Source organism: Peromyscus leucopus, chromosome 5 (genome assembly GCF_004664715.2).
Source record: "Peromyscus leucopus breed LL Stock chromosome 5, UCI_PerLeu_2.1, whole genome shotgun sequence".
Classification (NCBI taxonomy): domain Eukaryota; kingdom Metazoa; phylum Chordata; class Mammalia; order Rodentia; family Cricetidae; genus Peromyscus; species Peromyscus leucopus.
In genome coordinates, this window is record NC_051067.1 from 70,984,474 (window position 1) to 71,000,254 (window position 15,781).

The 15,781-nt window shown below is 35.0% G+C and overlaps 1 protein-coding gene across 2 annotated transcripts in view; it reads right to left on the reverse strand.

Annotated features, from left to right (window-relative positions):
- The window catches only part of Dnajc1 (DnaJ heat shock protein family (Hsp40) member C1), a 192,259-nt gene that overhangs the window by 98,876 nt on the left and 77,602 nt on the right, over positions 1 to 15,781 (reverse strand). For both annotated transcript variants that reach the window (XM_028870466.2, XM_028870467.2), the window contains exons 4-6: positions 11,984 to 12,149; positions 11,077 to 11,174; positions 9,964 to 10,057 (exon numbers count right to left, since the gene is read on the reverse strand). In XM_028870466.2, the coding sequence (XP_028726299.1) occupies positions 9,964 to 10,057; positions 11,077 to 11,174; positions 11,984 to 12,149 (358 nt within the window). The remainder of the gene's footprint in view (positions 1 to 9,963; positions 10,058 to 11,076; positions 11,175 to 11,983; positions 12,150 to 15,781) is intronic.

Genomic DNA, 15,781 nt, shown 5'->3' on the forward strand with positions numbered 1-15,781 from the left:
GGTTCTTCACATTTAAATGTTCTTCAAGAGTTCAAAATCTGCCTGTACAGTCATCAAACAAAGGTTTGGTTTTACATTTAGAGTGTGGCAAATATAAAGGATTTACATTATTAGTATTTGTACATGATTATGAAACATGGGTTCGTGAAGAAGAAGCCATTGGACTATGTGTTCAGATTTACCTGATAAACCACTGCTATATGTGTTATGCTTTTAAAGATATGTGAGGATCATTTATTATAAAATGACAGTTTCACTTAAAGAATGTGTGAAAAAAAACTACATTAAATTAAATTTTAGGCTGCAGAATACGTGTTTCATGAAAAAAGGAGTATTTCTTTTCTTTGCTTGGATGGGCTGAAGGTGGAGGTATATCTTTTTGAAATCAGCTGATAGAAAAGATCATGGAAATCTCTGGCTCTTTGTACTTGCCATGGTGAACACGGATACACAAGTTAGACTCAGAAGGTTTGAGGTAACAGCTAGATGCTACTGAAGGCATCATTGTTCTGATCTGAGTGTCAAGAGACCTGAATAATGCCCCATTTTCTAATAGCCAATAGACAAGCGTCTAACCTGCAAAATAATTGCAATCTATTGGAATTTTAGGGTGATCTGTGCCTTACCAAAAATCTATCAGTCTATTATTGTGACAATAAGTTGAGTATCTCTCATACATAAAAATGTTCGAGACCAGAAGCATTTCAGAGTTCTTATTTTTCCAATGACTACTGCATATTCACATATTTTGTCCAGTTTTGGACTATGTGTACATATATAATGGGACCCAAATCTGAACATAAAATTTTTATATCTCACATATACTTTACAGACATAACCAGAAGGTAATTTTACAGACTATTCCTACTTTGCATGAAACAAAGCCAGTGGACACAGAATCATCTGAATTATGCCATCATGTCAGCACTCAAAAAGTTTGAGATTTTTGGATTTCAGATTTTTGGATGTGGATGCTCAAACGTACAATACAAATGGTGCTAGTGAGATGTACAGAGAACATTCATTGGGAACTTTTAGTTAGCCTGACAGAGGTTTTATTATAGAGAAAAATTTAGTAAGATGTAATACTTCTGAGGTAGGTAGGTAGGTTGTAGCATGGAGAAAGCCCATACTGACATAGTAATATTAAAATAACATTCTGGCTGGGAGGTGGTGGCACACACCTTTAATCCCAGCACTCAGGAGGCAGAGCCAGGAGGATCTCTGTGAGTTCGAGGCCAGCCTGGTCTACAGAGCAAGATCCAGGACAGGCACCAAAACAACATAGAGAAACCTTGTCTCGAAAAAACCCAAAATAAATGAAAAAAAAATTCTGAGTTGGCATTTTCAGTTATGTTTTAGTTTACTTTTACTTCTCCCTAAATAACTCAAATAAGAAGCAATCTGATATTTTAGAAAAGATGGGCACTGTTCTAGAGTGGTAGGAGCAGGAAGATGTGGGAATAAGGAATGTGGAAGAGTCCTGGAGAGAGGTAGGTAGAAAAAAGATGAAGGATGTCCCATGTAATTTGACTGCTTAACAGCACCAATCTCTTGATTGCAGCTTACAAATAACCTTCCAATAGGAAAATACCATAAGTGCATTTCTGAAAACCTGTCTACAAAGTCACAGGTTCTATTACATTTTGTTGTTCCATTCACTTAATGATACATTCTTAGACTTACATATAATGTATAATAAGATTATAGTAAAGAGTAGAAAAACTTAACAATTGTACGCTTTGGGTAAGAGGTGAATTTCCTGCAAAGAGCTAGAAAATATGGTTTCCTCTGCCTGAGATAGTCCTACTGATAGGGATGCAAAGCCTAAAAGTTGCTTTTGCATTTGGGATGAGACAAAATAGGAGCCATCTACTTAACCTAACCCAGCACAAGTACTACCCTCCACTTTTAGAACAATGAAAAGCAGCCTAAATACTCAAAGAAATTCGGATCAGACGCTGGCATTTTCTCTTTTCTATTTCTTATATGCTAATATACATTTTTACCCTGTTTCAACTTTCATGTATAATATGAACTAGTTGTGGCCTTTGGGCAATTTATTTCACCAATCTGAGTCATGAGTATTTTTCAACTCTAAAATATGGCATCAGTGAGACTATGTATCTTTAACATTCTCCCCTAATTAACATTTTTGTGGCTATTTATGTTTTCTACATCTAGCAGTAAAACTAGAAAATTCTGTGTTGTAGTCTGTATCTCCAAGAATCTGCACCTTATTGTGATCCTCTTATACTTACAGAAGGTAAAAATACAGAATTGTGTCTTACGTTGTGAGGTATCTCCAGTTTCCCTACATCTTTATCTAGCAGTGGAGCTTCAGTCTTAGAAACTTCAAACTTTATTTGCTTATGTAATCCCAATATCAAAAAGGCTTGCCTGCAATTTTTAAAATGTATTTTAGACTTATAAAATAAGTGGCCACATCCCTTGGAAAATCCATCTTTAACTGTGAGTAGAAGGGCAGGCCACTAAATTTCCAACAAACTTGAAGGGGCTATGCACACTGCTCCAATTGGCTGTAAATGCTTCCTATGCTTGGATTCTGACAAGAGTCTTGGCAAGCAGAAGCAACGGACTAGAAATGAATGGCTGGTGTTAAAAATGGGTGGCCTCCAGGCTTCCTTCAGTTATGGGTCCAGGGAAAAAGCTTCTGAGAAGGATGGTTGCTTCCACAAACAGGTAATTTTGTAAAGTACCAATGGATTTTGTGCTTTTAGGCTATTTTAAAAGAAGGTAGAGTAATACAGGGATGATTCCCATGTCTTCTCAGCTACTGCTTTTATGCAGCCCATGAATCCTGATGGAGGTGAAGGGTGTGCACACTGGATCCTTCCTATGATAATCTAACATTTAATCATGGTTACATTGGATGGGACTAGAACTTAATGTGAAAAATTTGTAACTTTAGGAAATGTTCATCTAAATAAATTTTATATATTACTAAGAAATGTTACATATCAGGTAGTAAGTTGCTAAAACAATAAATTCACAGAAAATCAAACTATCAATAAAATGTGGGTATTTAAGATCTTGCCAAGACAAGGTAGGAAGGCCCTTTAGAATATCCTGCTTCACAGAAAAGTCTGTCAGGTATGATAGGCCTGTGGGACGAAGATGGATGCCCCAACGTTGCAGAAGAACCTTGGGTAACTGTCCAGGCAGCCGGCTATTTCTGTCATTTCTCACATTTTTTTTTTTGGGGGGGGGAGTTGCTTATCTACACTTCCTGCTTACTTAGGTAATATTTCCTTCTTGGGTCTCTGAGGGAATTGAAGATTAGTTATAGTTTTCCTTGATAACAAATTCAGAAAAGAAACTCACTAGAGAGGTGTAGAGTGTGTAAGTTTGAGAGACATTAAAAGATAGTTTTGGGTTGGTAAAACAAGTTAGGATAGAAAGCGAATTAGGTACAACATTTTGGATTCACCAAAATAGGATAAATAATAGAGTATTTTTTCTGAAATTGTCAAATGATAATGGACTGGACATTGGTAATGTAATTCTTGACTGTATATATTATATATAGCTATTGTACTTATTGTATATAGTTTTTCTTATATTAGTTATGATATTTTTATTATTTTAGACAAAAAGGGGGAAACGTGGTGGTATAGAGTTAAACCTAGAGGTCAGGTAGTGGTGGCATACACCTTTAATCCTAGCACTAGCACTCAGGAGGCAGAGGCAGAGATCTGGATCTCTGTGAGTTTAAGGCCACACTGGGCTACATGAGACTGATCCAGTCTAAAAGAGCCAGGCAGTGGTGGCACACACCTTTAATCCCAGCACTTGAGATCTCATGCCTTTGCTACCAGTATTTGGGAAGCACACACACCATTAATCCCAGCATTAGGAAGGTTGAGACAGGAAGTGATATGGTTGGGTGGAGAAAGTTGTTTAAGGCGTGAGGAGATAGGAACTTTTGGCTGAGGACTCAGCGGCATTCAGTCAGAGTATTTGTGGAGTTGGTGAGGTGAGAAGTGGCTGTGCTTATTCCTTTGTCTCTCTGATCTTTCAGCATTTGCCCCAATATCTGACTCTAGGTTTTTATTATAAGATCATTTAGGATTCGTGCAACAATGTGTCTTACTTCAGGCTATAAGATGTAATTAATAACCAACTGTAGTTATGTGGCACCTCCTGGAATAGAGGGTCCTAACAATTATATTATTATGAACTCAAATATATCCAACTCCAACACACATGGTGATTAAAATAAACTAGGTTATAAAATTAAATCTGAAAATAGACAACACTGATTATATATTATCAACTTCTGCTACTTTCTTAAATACAGAACATATCAATTAAAAAACATCCCAGGGCCAGAGGTATAGCTCAGCAGTAAAATGTGTGCTTAGTTAGCATGCCTTAATTAGGCCATGGTTTCAAGCCACAGAACCATACATGCACATGAGCATGTGTGTGCGTGTGTGTGCGTGCGTGCGTGCGTGCGTGTGTGTGTGTGTGTGTGTGTGTGTGTGTGTGTGTGTATGTGTGTGTGTGTAATCTCCAGAAAGGTATTATGAACCTTAAAATATTTTTGTAGATGATATATGTTGACAATGAACATAAAAGCCCAGCTTAGTCAGACTATTAAAGAACATGCACTCTGTTCAAAACTATTATGAGAACAATAAGCAGACTAGAAAGATGTGGAAGTTGACTGGGGCTATATACTTGTGAATGTTACAGTTAAATTACAGCATCAGAGCTTAAAAGCCTTTTGGTATAATTTAAGTTCCTTCTAATTCATACTCCATGTCCTTTACTGAGATGTTCACTTATCTAAATACTTTGTCAAGCTCTCCAGCTTTGCTCATAGAGTCACACATTACAGTTCTTTCTTGTCCACTAACTTTATCCTTTTTAAACATTTTTTTCAGACTTCACGTAGAAGATTTGCCTGTTAAAAATTAACTTACTAAATAAATATGCCTAAATCTAGAGATTTGGAATGCAGTCTTTGATGGTAATATGATATCTTCCTTTTTAAAAAGTGGTTGAAACTTTTCCTCAACTTTAACACAATATGGTTTTGTGGGAAGTGCTTTATCTATGAAATTGTCTGTGTATAATACCACCTGTGGTAGGTTTTAATTTAATTGGCCCCCATAAGCTCATGGGAAGTGGCACTACTAGGGGGTATGGCTTTTTTGGAATAGGTATGGCCTTGGAGTAAGTGTGTCAGTCACTGTGAGGGTGGGCTTTGAGATCTCATACAAGCTCAAATCACGCCCACTGTCTCACTTCCTGTTGCCTGCAGATCAAGATGTAGGACTCTCAGCTTCTTCTCCAGGACCATGTCTGCCTACATGCCACCATGTCACACCATGATGATAATGGACTAAACCTCTGAAAATGTAAGCCATCCCAATTAAATGTTTTTCCTTTATAAGAGTTGCCATGATCATGGTGTCTCTTCACAGCAACAGAAACCACTAAGATACCACCTAGTACAAAGTGGCCACTTATATGTTAAGGATCCGTTTCATCTTCCACAACTCAGTTCAAGTGGTCCCTCTTGAGTTTTCCTTGTCATACTAAATACATACAACTTACACCTTTGAACAACTGCAGGTGTCACTGGATACTACATATTTGAAGCTTAATGACCTACTAATCTGTATTCATGTGCTATAACTGGCTGGTAAGTCCTAGAAAGCATATTCGTTTCCAGTGCCCCCTGTCATGCCTTGTTTTTACATGTCCTTACCATATTTTTGTTTGACTGGCTGTTTTATTTTTCAACAAATGACCAAAAGGAGATTTACATATCAAATTTTTATTTAACTATTCTCATTTGGATTTTTGTGGTGAGAGACAGAAAAGAATTTAGACAAATAGGCAATAAGAAGTCTCCTTAGGGATCTCCCATGCTAAACAATACAAGAGAACTTAAGAGTAAAAAGTGAGCAAAATGCCACTGTTCTCAATTCTGCTGGAAAATTTTAGATACATATGAACTGTAGTAAAGGAATTAGTATGTAGAAGATGAATGGGAAGGAAGTTGGGAGAAGAGTTGCTATGACAACATGTGGGTTCAGATTCTGCCTGTGTAAAGTTCACTTGCTAGAAGCCTCTAAATCTTCCACTTCCATATACTTTGCAGCTCAGTTTTAATTAACTTTTCAGGAAATCCAAGAGTTTTACACGAGTTCTCTCAACTGACAACTACTTAACTAGCTTACTATGTACTCACAAGGGACTTTGTAAGCTCTTAGATTTCTGTCGGTCAACTTTGGTATTACAGTACATGATTCAAAAATATTGTGTAAGAAAGATAAAATATGAGTAGGCTACTAGCATGATTTCTATAAAAACAAGTGTAATGTTTTGTAAAATTCATTATGAGAGCGGCTGCATCTAGATGTAAAAGTCTAGAGGGAAATCGTAAAAATCTATAACTATAAACTTATATTCCTTCACAAGGATCTAGCTTTTAAAGAAATCAAGATGAAAATCCACCATTGAAGAACACACGATCATAGGTTTGGTTTATACAAGGAAGAGGGCAACAAGCACTGTTGAGCCAGTTCCTATGTAAATGTTAAATAATGATTCTATATTACTGAGTAGTGAATAAGCATAAAGCAGATGCCTAAAAAACTGAGATATATGTGATATATAACTTTTATATGTAAATTGTTAGTGGCATTTTTTCTGACTACTGTGCCAATTGACTAGTCTTCAAGTTAAGGTGGCTACTTCTGAATTTCACAAGTATGTTATTTAAGAACATCTCATGGAGGTGTCCCAGTGTCATCCATGGCACGTGTATTCAACATTATTCAATTTTATGGAGGATGAATTAATATAAAGGTCACAACAGATGGAAAAGAAGAATTCAGACCATAACCTAATTCTAAAAGCAACTATTCAGCACTGCTTTACTGATGTCTTTCATATGTTAATGTTTTCATGTGTGCACGTGTGTGCGCATGTGTGTGTGTGCGCATGGTGTGTACAAATACACATACTTGGGTCACAGCACATGTGTGGTCCTTTGATCTTTGACAACTATGTAGAGTTGGTTCTCTCCCTTCACCTGTACCTGAATCCTGGAATGGAACAGGCTTACTCAACTTTTACCAGATGAACTCTGAGACCCTAATGTTTTTTAGTATAAAGTACTATTTCTATACTATATACTATAAATACTATAAAGTATTTCACTATTACAATAATTATATTGTTAGTGAGGGCCAGAAAAACTAACTGTAAGTTCCTAAAGAAGAATTCAAATATCAAGCAGTAGCTTAAAAGGGGGGGGGGGGCGGAGGGAATCACCTCATTTTCTTTCTTAGAATGCTTATCAGTAAGAAATGATTATAGCATAACGTAAAACTTAGGCTTTTACAGCCTGAAGGCTACTGCCTCAGTGAAAGCAGAAAGGCAAATGCAATCACACTGAAAACTAAAACTTTAAAATTCAAACTGATCAAGAGTTAAGGAGTGCAGAGTTTCTAAACATTTCTAATGCTGCAGCCCTCATGTTGTGACTCCAACTTTATAAAATTATTTTTGTTGCTACTTCCTAACCATAATTTTGCTAGTTATGCATTACAATGTAAATATCTGATATTCAGGATATCTGATATGTGACTCCCGTGAAAAGGTCATGAGAACCACTGTTCTAGGGAGATAGGTTGTTTGCTTGTAAAACTTAATACAGTGACTGGCTGCCTAGCACCAAGTGGCCCAGGCTGGCAGGCACCACTATGATGACCAGGTATGTGGTGGAGAAATGGGAGAGAAGGAGAGGCAGCGTGGTTCGCGCACTGTGGAGCCAAGCGGAACTGAAGACTTGATGGAGGTGAGGAACAGGCTGATGTGGATGGCCTACACTGTTACCTAAGGCCATAGTGATGTCTAGGTCTGAGCTGCAGCTGAAAGCCATGTCTAGGTCTGTGGCCCTACTGCAGCCATGGTCTGTGTAGATGTCGGTAGTCCTTGTTACCACTGTGGGGGTCGTGGAGGATGGGATGGGAGAACTGGTTGCACCCCTTGCCAGCCGCCCTCAGTGGGAGAGCAGTCCCAAGTGTCATGGGTGCAGGAGAGATGGCTCTGGGATCCTTTACAGCCCTGGGAAAACTGCCTACCCCCTCACTGGTTGCCACAATGGGAGGGCTGGCCCTGCATGTGGGAGAGCTGGTCCCATCCCTCACCATCATGCAGGAGAGCTGGTCCTCAACCCTTGCCTGAGGAAAGTGGTTCCAGTAGAAGCCCAGACTGACCAATTCAGTTACCACTCAAGTCCACATCCAGGGCTTTGAATTGACATTCCTTAACATCTACCTCATCCGTGACCTGCTGGAATGTGTGTAGGAACTGGTCCTATGGAACCATAGCCCCAGAATCTCCATGACTTGGAGCAACAGCAGGATATTCGAAAGAAGTTTTGGTGAGGTTCCAGTATTGACAGTGTAGCAAAAACCAGAGGCCTTGAACCAGACCAATAACCCATTGCAATCAGTATCTGCAATTAAAGCTTTTAGACAACACTCTGTGATACACTGCAACTCCCAAGGCCACTAAGATAAATGAACACGTGATGGAGAGGCAGGAAAGATAGAGCAGTGAATTGATTTTTTGTTTTTCTTTCCTTTTTGGGGGGAGTCTACAAGGTTGAGGGCAGACATGGAAGGAATGGGAAATGAATGGGATTGAGGTGCATGATGTGAAATTCCCAAAAATCAATACAATAGATTGCCTTCTGCAAAGATTCTAACTTTTTTTTAAAGGTTTTGTAAGGCAAAAATTTGCCCTGAAGACAATTTTCTGTCACACGTTCTCATAAACATAGTTTGGTAAATATAGTTTTCTTCTCTCTTATTAACTGTTACTGACATAGTATAAAAACATCTGCATACTTTCCCAAATAACATGTTAAATAACTAAAAGTGTTTATTGAGTATAAACACAACCTAAGATTCTATAATCAATGACTATTAGCATGAACTATGCTCATAGAAAAACTACTAAACAATTTCGAGGCCAGCCTGGTCTCCAAAGCGAGTTCCAGGAAAGGCTCAAAGCTACACAGAGAAACCCTGTCTCGAAAAAATCCATAAATAAATAAATAAATAAATAAATAAATAAATAAATAAATAAATAAAATAAAATACAGCATAACTAGTTTCTATGAATGATTAAAAATCCAGTTCTGCTATGTGTAGTACAGTGGGCAGACCTGGCTCTATCTTATAAACACTTCTTTTTGAAAAGAAACATTTCTCCATTTCTCCTCCAAAGTCACAATCTTAACCCAAACTCTATTACTAAACTCCAAAATTTAATACTAAAAAGTATTCTTTAATTTTAAATATTATGGCTACCTATTGGAAATTTTCAATTTAGCAAAGGAATAATTTCATAAAATATGATTGGAATGCTAAATACAAAGAAGAAAGTGAAATATCCACATACATTCTCCTAGTCTGATCAGGGCTAACCCGAAACAAAAATTCTGATTACTGGTAGAAAACAAAATGTCCCCACTCTCCTTGAAGCTGAAAATAAAATGGGAAGTAATAAAAATTTTTGTACAAATATTCATGTAAACGTTTTTCTTTATAATGTATTGGATGCTATTAAAATAATGAATAAGTTCATTAAATCTTGTTCCTTTTTATTAGTTATGTCTTTAAGGATAACAGCTGATTAAACTCTTATTGTTCTTATGTCTGTCATAAAGATAGTTTATCATTTTCCTTTTTCCAGTGTCTTGGACACCAAAATGCAAAATAAGAGATAATTAATTATAGGAATAGGTGCCTAAATAATCTTAGAACAATTGTAAGTTAGGGTTAACTTATGAACATATATTATCCATCAATATTATGAAGCATATACTACACATCAGACATGGTCATAAACTGTTTCATGAATAATTAAAAATGAAAGCATCTAACATTCTATTAAAGAAGTACTTTTTACCTGGATTAGATGAGGCAATGCTTTTAGTGTAAGGCAAAACCAAATTCCCAGTTTGCATGGAAGCAAATCATGCCATTGTGGTTTTACTAGCAATCTAAAGGATAGGAGAAACCAAAGTAACAAATCAGAAAAACAGACAAAATTGAGAAACATAATATTTTAAGCAATTATGAAATATTTTATGAATGTCAATTTAAATTAAAAATAAAGTTTTCAATAACATATTTATGACATAGTCATCACTTAATCTGACTTAGTCTTCTATGAAACGCAGTAGTTAAAAACATGATATATATGTAAAAAATACAAGAATCCTACCTATAAAATTTTGTGGGAAGAGGTTTTTAATCAAGTTTTAAAAATTAAAAAAAAAACTAATTGGAGGGTAGGGGCTGGGGAGATATCTGCTTAAAATACATTATATGAATGTGTAGAATTCTCAATTAAAAAACACAAAAACCCTAAACTCCCCCCCATTTAGACTGGGCTTTCATCACCTCTACAAAATGAATTCTCAGACCTTATGATTACTCCAGCTATAAAAGACTAGTCATTGTCAAAGTGCTCCAAAGTGCTGACAAGCAGTTACCAATATGGCAGCATAAACAAACCAAGGCATAAAAATGAATGCCATTTTCAGTTTGCCTGAGCATTACTCGCTGATGTCATAAGATAGAAGACAAACAGAATGGTCTCTGATCTCCATCCCACATTGGTCCAGTTCCTGCCCTGCTGTGTGAACAATTTAAACCCTTTATTTCTGTTAGGAACCAATGAAAGAAATGTCATATCTTTTTGAGTGTTCTGCATATCACTCACTTCCTCTCTAGTTATTGTCAATTCTGAACAGAGACAGATTGTTCTAGTAGCATTCTATTTCTAAAGTTCAGTAGAAAAAAATCGAAGTAAAAGACTTTGAGAGGTTAATACTATTTAGATATATGTGAACCCTTTATAAGAAAAGAAAATTTTTAAGAATTTTGCTTAGAATTTGTCTTGTAAATTATGACATATTCATGTCTATACCTACGGCAGGTGTGGCAGCATATCTGACGAGGATACACACATGAAGTAGAATCATCTTACATTACATACTATTTTGTGCATGCCTACCTTTCATTTTTCTCAGAAGCACTGAGTTTTACTGCATCCGTACTTTTGCTTCCTGTCTTCTTCTTCTTTTCTCTCTTTTTTCTACCAAGCAGCTCATCCTTACCATGAAAAGAATGACAATAACTGAGTGATTTTAACATGTATACTTCAGATGCTATAAAGATTCTTTCGTAAAGAGAAAACACTAGAGCATTTATGCAAATGTATGTGGAGTCGAACATGATCAAGTAAACTCATCAGTCTGTCACAATAACTGTTGCCATGGCATCCAGCCTTACAGACACATGAAATTCAGCACTGTCAGGCATGTGCATCCCCATGGCAAATCAAAGTTTTCTAGGAAGAGAAAGTATTCAACTTATTTTTTATTATTCATGCACTTTTAATAGTGCTACTTTAAAGAGTGAGTAAATAAATGATAATTCATGAATGTTTATTTATAGCATATAAATAAAAATCCATAGCAGAATAAACTATATTGCATATTAGACTGAGCAAGTTTAATAAATCCTTTAACAAACTGATCCCTGACGTTATAATAGATATCCACTTTAAATCTTATTTTATGTTTTTAAAGTAAACACATTATACAAGAAGCCTGTGACAAAACTTTCCCATCAATTACTTTAAAAAATTCTACTTAGATGGTAATAATTGGAAGAATATGGCTCTACTTTACAAAGTTTTATTATAAACTCAAATGCTGTATCTTTTTAAAAGAAAGGTTTAAAAATATTCATGTGTTTTTCTTGGCATAAAAATAAATCAAGCAGTAACTAGTGACAGTACAACTATAATACAAAGAACATGTATGAAAATAGAAATTTCTCTCACTTGAGAAATAAGTGTCTAGAATTCTATGTAAAATAAAGGAGGCTAGGCCATTTGATTTATCTCCAATACTTACCAGTTGTTTTTCCAGGTAGATGGACCAAACCACAGCATAATGACCCACTGTGAGAATAATGAACAAGAGTAATGCCAGCTCAGCATTGCTCATTTTTCTCACTCGCCTGTAGTAGAATACTGGCTGTCGCCAATCTGGAAGTCCATTGATCAGAATATCATCATACCTGCAGTAGCAAATATAACATTTTTTTATGGAGAGTTTAAGATAAAGCAAAACCAAAGCAAAGCTAAAGAAAAACTTCATTTGCACCTACATTTAAAACAAAAAAGAAAAAAATTTCTCTCAGAGGTAACAACTAGAGTTTACCAGCATCGCAGTGCCTAGTAAATTCAAAGCATGGTTAAATGGCTTCAGTAACAATCTTCAGGAAGGCCCACAGTATTAATACCCTGGACACCAGATCTCAGGATTTACAGCACCCAGTTATATGACTACTGGCGTGATATGCATACCTGTCTACACTGTAGAAAATTCTCTACCACGGAATCAGTAACAAAAGTTAGGCTCTCACAGAGAAAATAAAATAAAATAAAATGACCTATTTGAATTATATATTATTTGAATGAATTACACATTAATTGAATCAAGCTCAGTGTACATTTTTTTGCTCAATACTTTTATGTCTAGCCTCGTGATAACAGTAGTTGAATGTTGAATATCTATACACATTATTTTATTAAAGCTCTTAATGACATAAATAAAATGAGTGCCTATGATTTTGCAGAGCTCATGTTCCTTTAAGAACAAAAAGATCTCAAATTAGAGAAGGACGTGAAAATAATAAATGTATGTCAGAGTTCACAATAAAACTGCTTATTTGTAAACCCTTAAGTAGCAATTTCCTCATTTGTGGCTTTTGCTGTAAGGGAAGAACATTAATACACAACAGCCTTCCTTATAGATTTAAACAATCATTCTTAGTACTATCAGGCTAATGGAGAAATAAAAATTCAACTGAATTTAAATTTATTTGTCATTTACTGAACAAATACTTTTAAGGTTAAAAAATAAGGACTAACATTTGTGATTGTGAAACTCAAAATGATCACACACACTGTATGAATACACACAACCTGTTAATCTTAATTAAACACAACTCATTAAATATTCTAATCACACTATTTCTAGAATTAAACCTCCACTGAAAGGCCTAATTTGGTGCAACACATTGACCAAAATATTTTAATTAAAAATATTCTGAGTTAGTGGCAGGCCTAATTACAGGAATAGAAATAGGACCTATATTGTCAGGCAGGTCAGTAGAGCTCAGTAGTAGGTTTTTCTCAAGTAAATTGACCGATCTAGGAATAATAGCACAGCTGCTAAACTGCCAGTCTTGACATGTAAATCAATTTAAATGCAACAACTGCAGTATCTACTTTGATAGTTATTAAATTGATACCTTGGAGATATGTTAAAAATATAAAGTGGAGAGTTTATTATAGAAAACTTTTTTTCAGTAGAAAAGCATTGGTTATTAATGTAAAATATTATTTATTAGTCAATCTTTAAAAACTTGACTTTTAAATCACCTTTAATTATTAATACTATTAGATGAGAGTATCTGAGTAGTAAAAGAAAAGGATATTTACAAAAGTCAAATTACAATATGGTTTTGTGGTGGCAGGGTCAGGCAAAATCTGATGTGAAAGATCTGATCTCCTTTTCCAGCACTTGTACTGTTCCTTAAAAATTAACTTCATGCTATAACATTATGGAGCCCTAGAAAATTTATTCTATCTTCAGAATTTTATGTTTAAATCTATCTTTTACAAACTGGCTAATTTAGACCCAGGTAAAAAGGTTATGTTAGTATGCCATAAGACCACAATACTCAAATGAGGTCCAGTGATCGTTAGGTCCCACATTTATGCTGAATTCTCTTCTACATCAGATTTCTTGAGGATGAAAAAAGGTGAATGAAAAAAAATCATTATTTTCAGAAATATCTCCACTGAAGTAAATTCTAAAAGGTATGGTTAATAAAAAAGTATTTGAGAATGTGGAGTTGATTCCTTATTAGCATTAATACAAGTAATAAATTTGCTTTGTACCTAAATTGTATTGGAAGAAAATATAGCTGCACTCATAACTAAGACTTGTCTATCAAGTATTTCATCACCATCACTAGGAAAAGCCACTATTTTTCTACCACACGTATAAACTGTATTTAGTGCACAACCAAATCCAAATGAAAGAAAACATGAAGCAGCAGATATTTACTTGGCTATGCCTGCCACTCTGAAACACAGTGTCCAGGGATTAAGCGTATAGTCAATGCTCTATTGATTTTATTCCAATGAACATTACGGCTCACATAACTGGCCATTTGAAAGGAGAATAGCTTCTATTATAGTTCACTTTTTAGACTGTATATTGTTAAAAGATAAATTACTACCTTCCTGATGGGACACTGAAAAGACAAATATACTTCTTAAAATATACACAGACACTCATAAGTTATTTAAGGAAAAAATGTGTTGACAATACAAAATTTATAACACTTTATCATGTGTTTCTATATTTAAACACATAACGCTCAAATGCTCTGTAGCTGAAATGGATACAAACTATTCTTAAATTTGCATTTAAACCAGATTAAGAATGTACAAATGCATAAATGCGTTACCAGTTAAGACAGAAGCAAATCTCTATCATAAAAAAAAATCACTAACATACACAAATAAAAGCTGACATGGAGCTTCTTGAAGTTTAAAGCACTAATTGATCAGTTCCACATATCCAACACATGGCTTAATGCACATTGCTTCATTTGATTTTCTTAAATACACACGATAAACATGAAATAACAGTTGCAAAATCATTAGTAGTTCCACTCTAGAATGGCAATTCATCACACCTGCCTGCTAGAAATATTGAGGAACAAAATTAAAATAATCTTAAACTACCAGCAGAAAATATTTACATTATTTTAAAATAGAAACAGAATCATAAAATAGAAACAAAATGAAAATGAAAATCTGAATAGTAAAACATGAATAAATAATTCTAGCATTTGTCAAAAAATACAAAATTGAATTTCCTATTACAGAGAATATGATTTTTTTTTAGCTTAAAAAATATCAATTTCCATTTTAGGTCAGATTTTAAACCTTCCAGCAAAATTCAGTTGCATAGAGATTATATAAACAAGAAATAACAGTAAATTAAGTGATCTTAGCTAATTTCCTCCCCTCCCCCCCACCCCGTGTGTGTGTGTGTGTGTGTGTGTGTGTGTGTGTGTGTGTGTGTGTGGTGAATCTATTGTGGCATATAGCTTTTTACATAACGCTTACTTGTCTTACAGCTTCAATTTAAGGAAAGTCAAATTAGATGTCATATTCTCAGATTTTGAACAGATCTGTAATGAAATTTACAGTAATTCTACAATGTATTTATAAACACGTTAGTAGATTTAAAGTTAATGACACATTTTAAACTGCATTTGTACATAAGGCATGATTTTCTTTGGTGCATTAAAAAATGTTTAAATTTTACTAACATTGTAATATAACCGATAAAGAAAATTTTAAGTTGCATAATTGGATTAACAGAAATAATGGTTTGCTGGGTATGGAGGCACACATCTTTAATCCCAGCACATCAGAGGTAGGCAGATCTCTGTGAATTCAAGGACTGCCTGGTCTACATAGCAATCTCCAGTACAGCCAAAGCTATACAAAGAGACCCTGTCTCAAAAACAAACACAAACACAAACAAACAAACAAAAAATACTAGTTAAATTTATAATATATTTTAAAACAAAAGTATGCACATTAATATTATATAAGTATA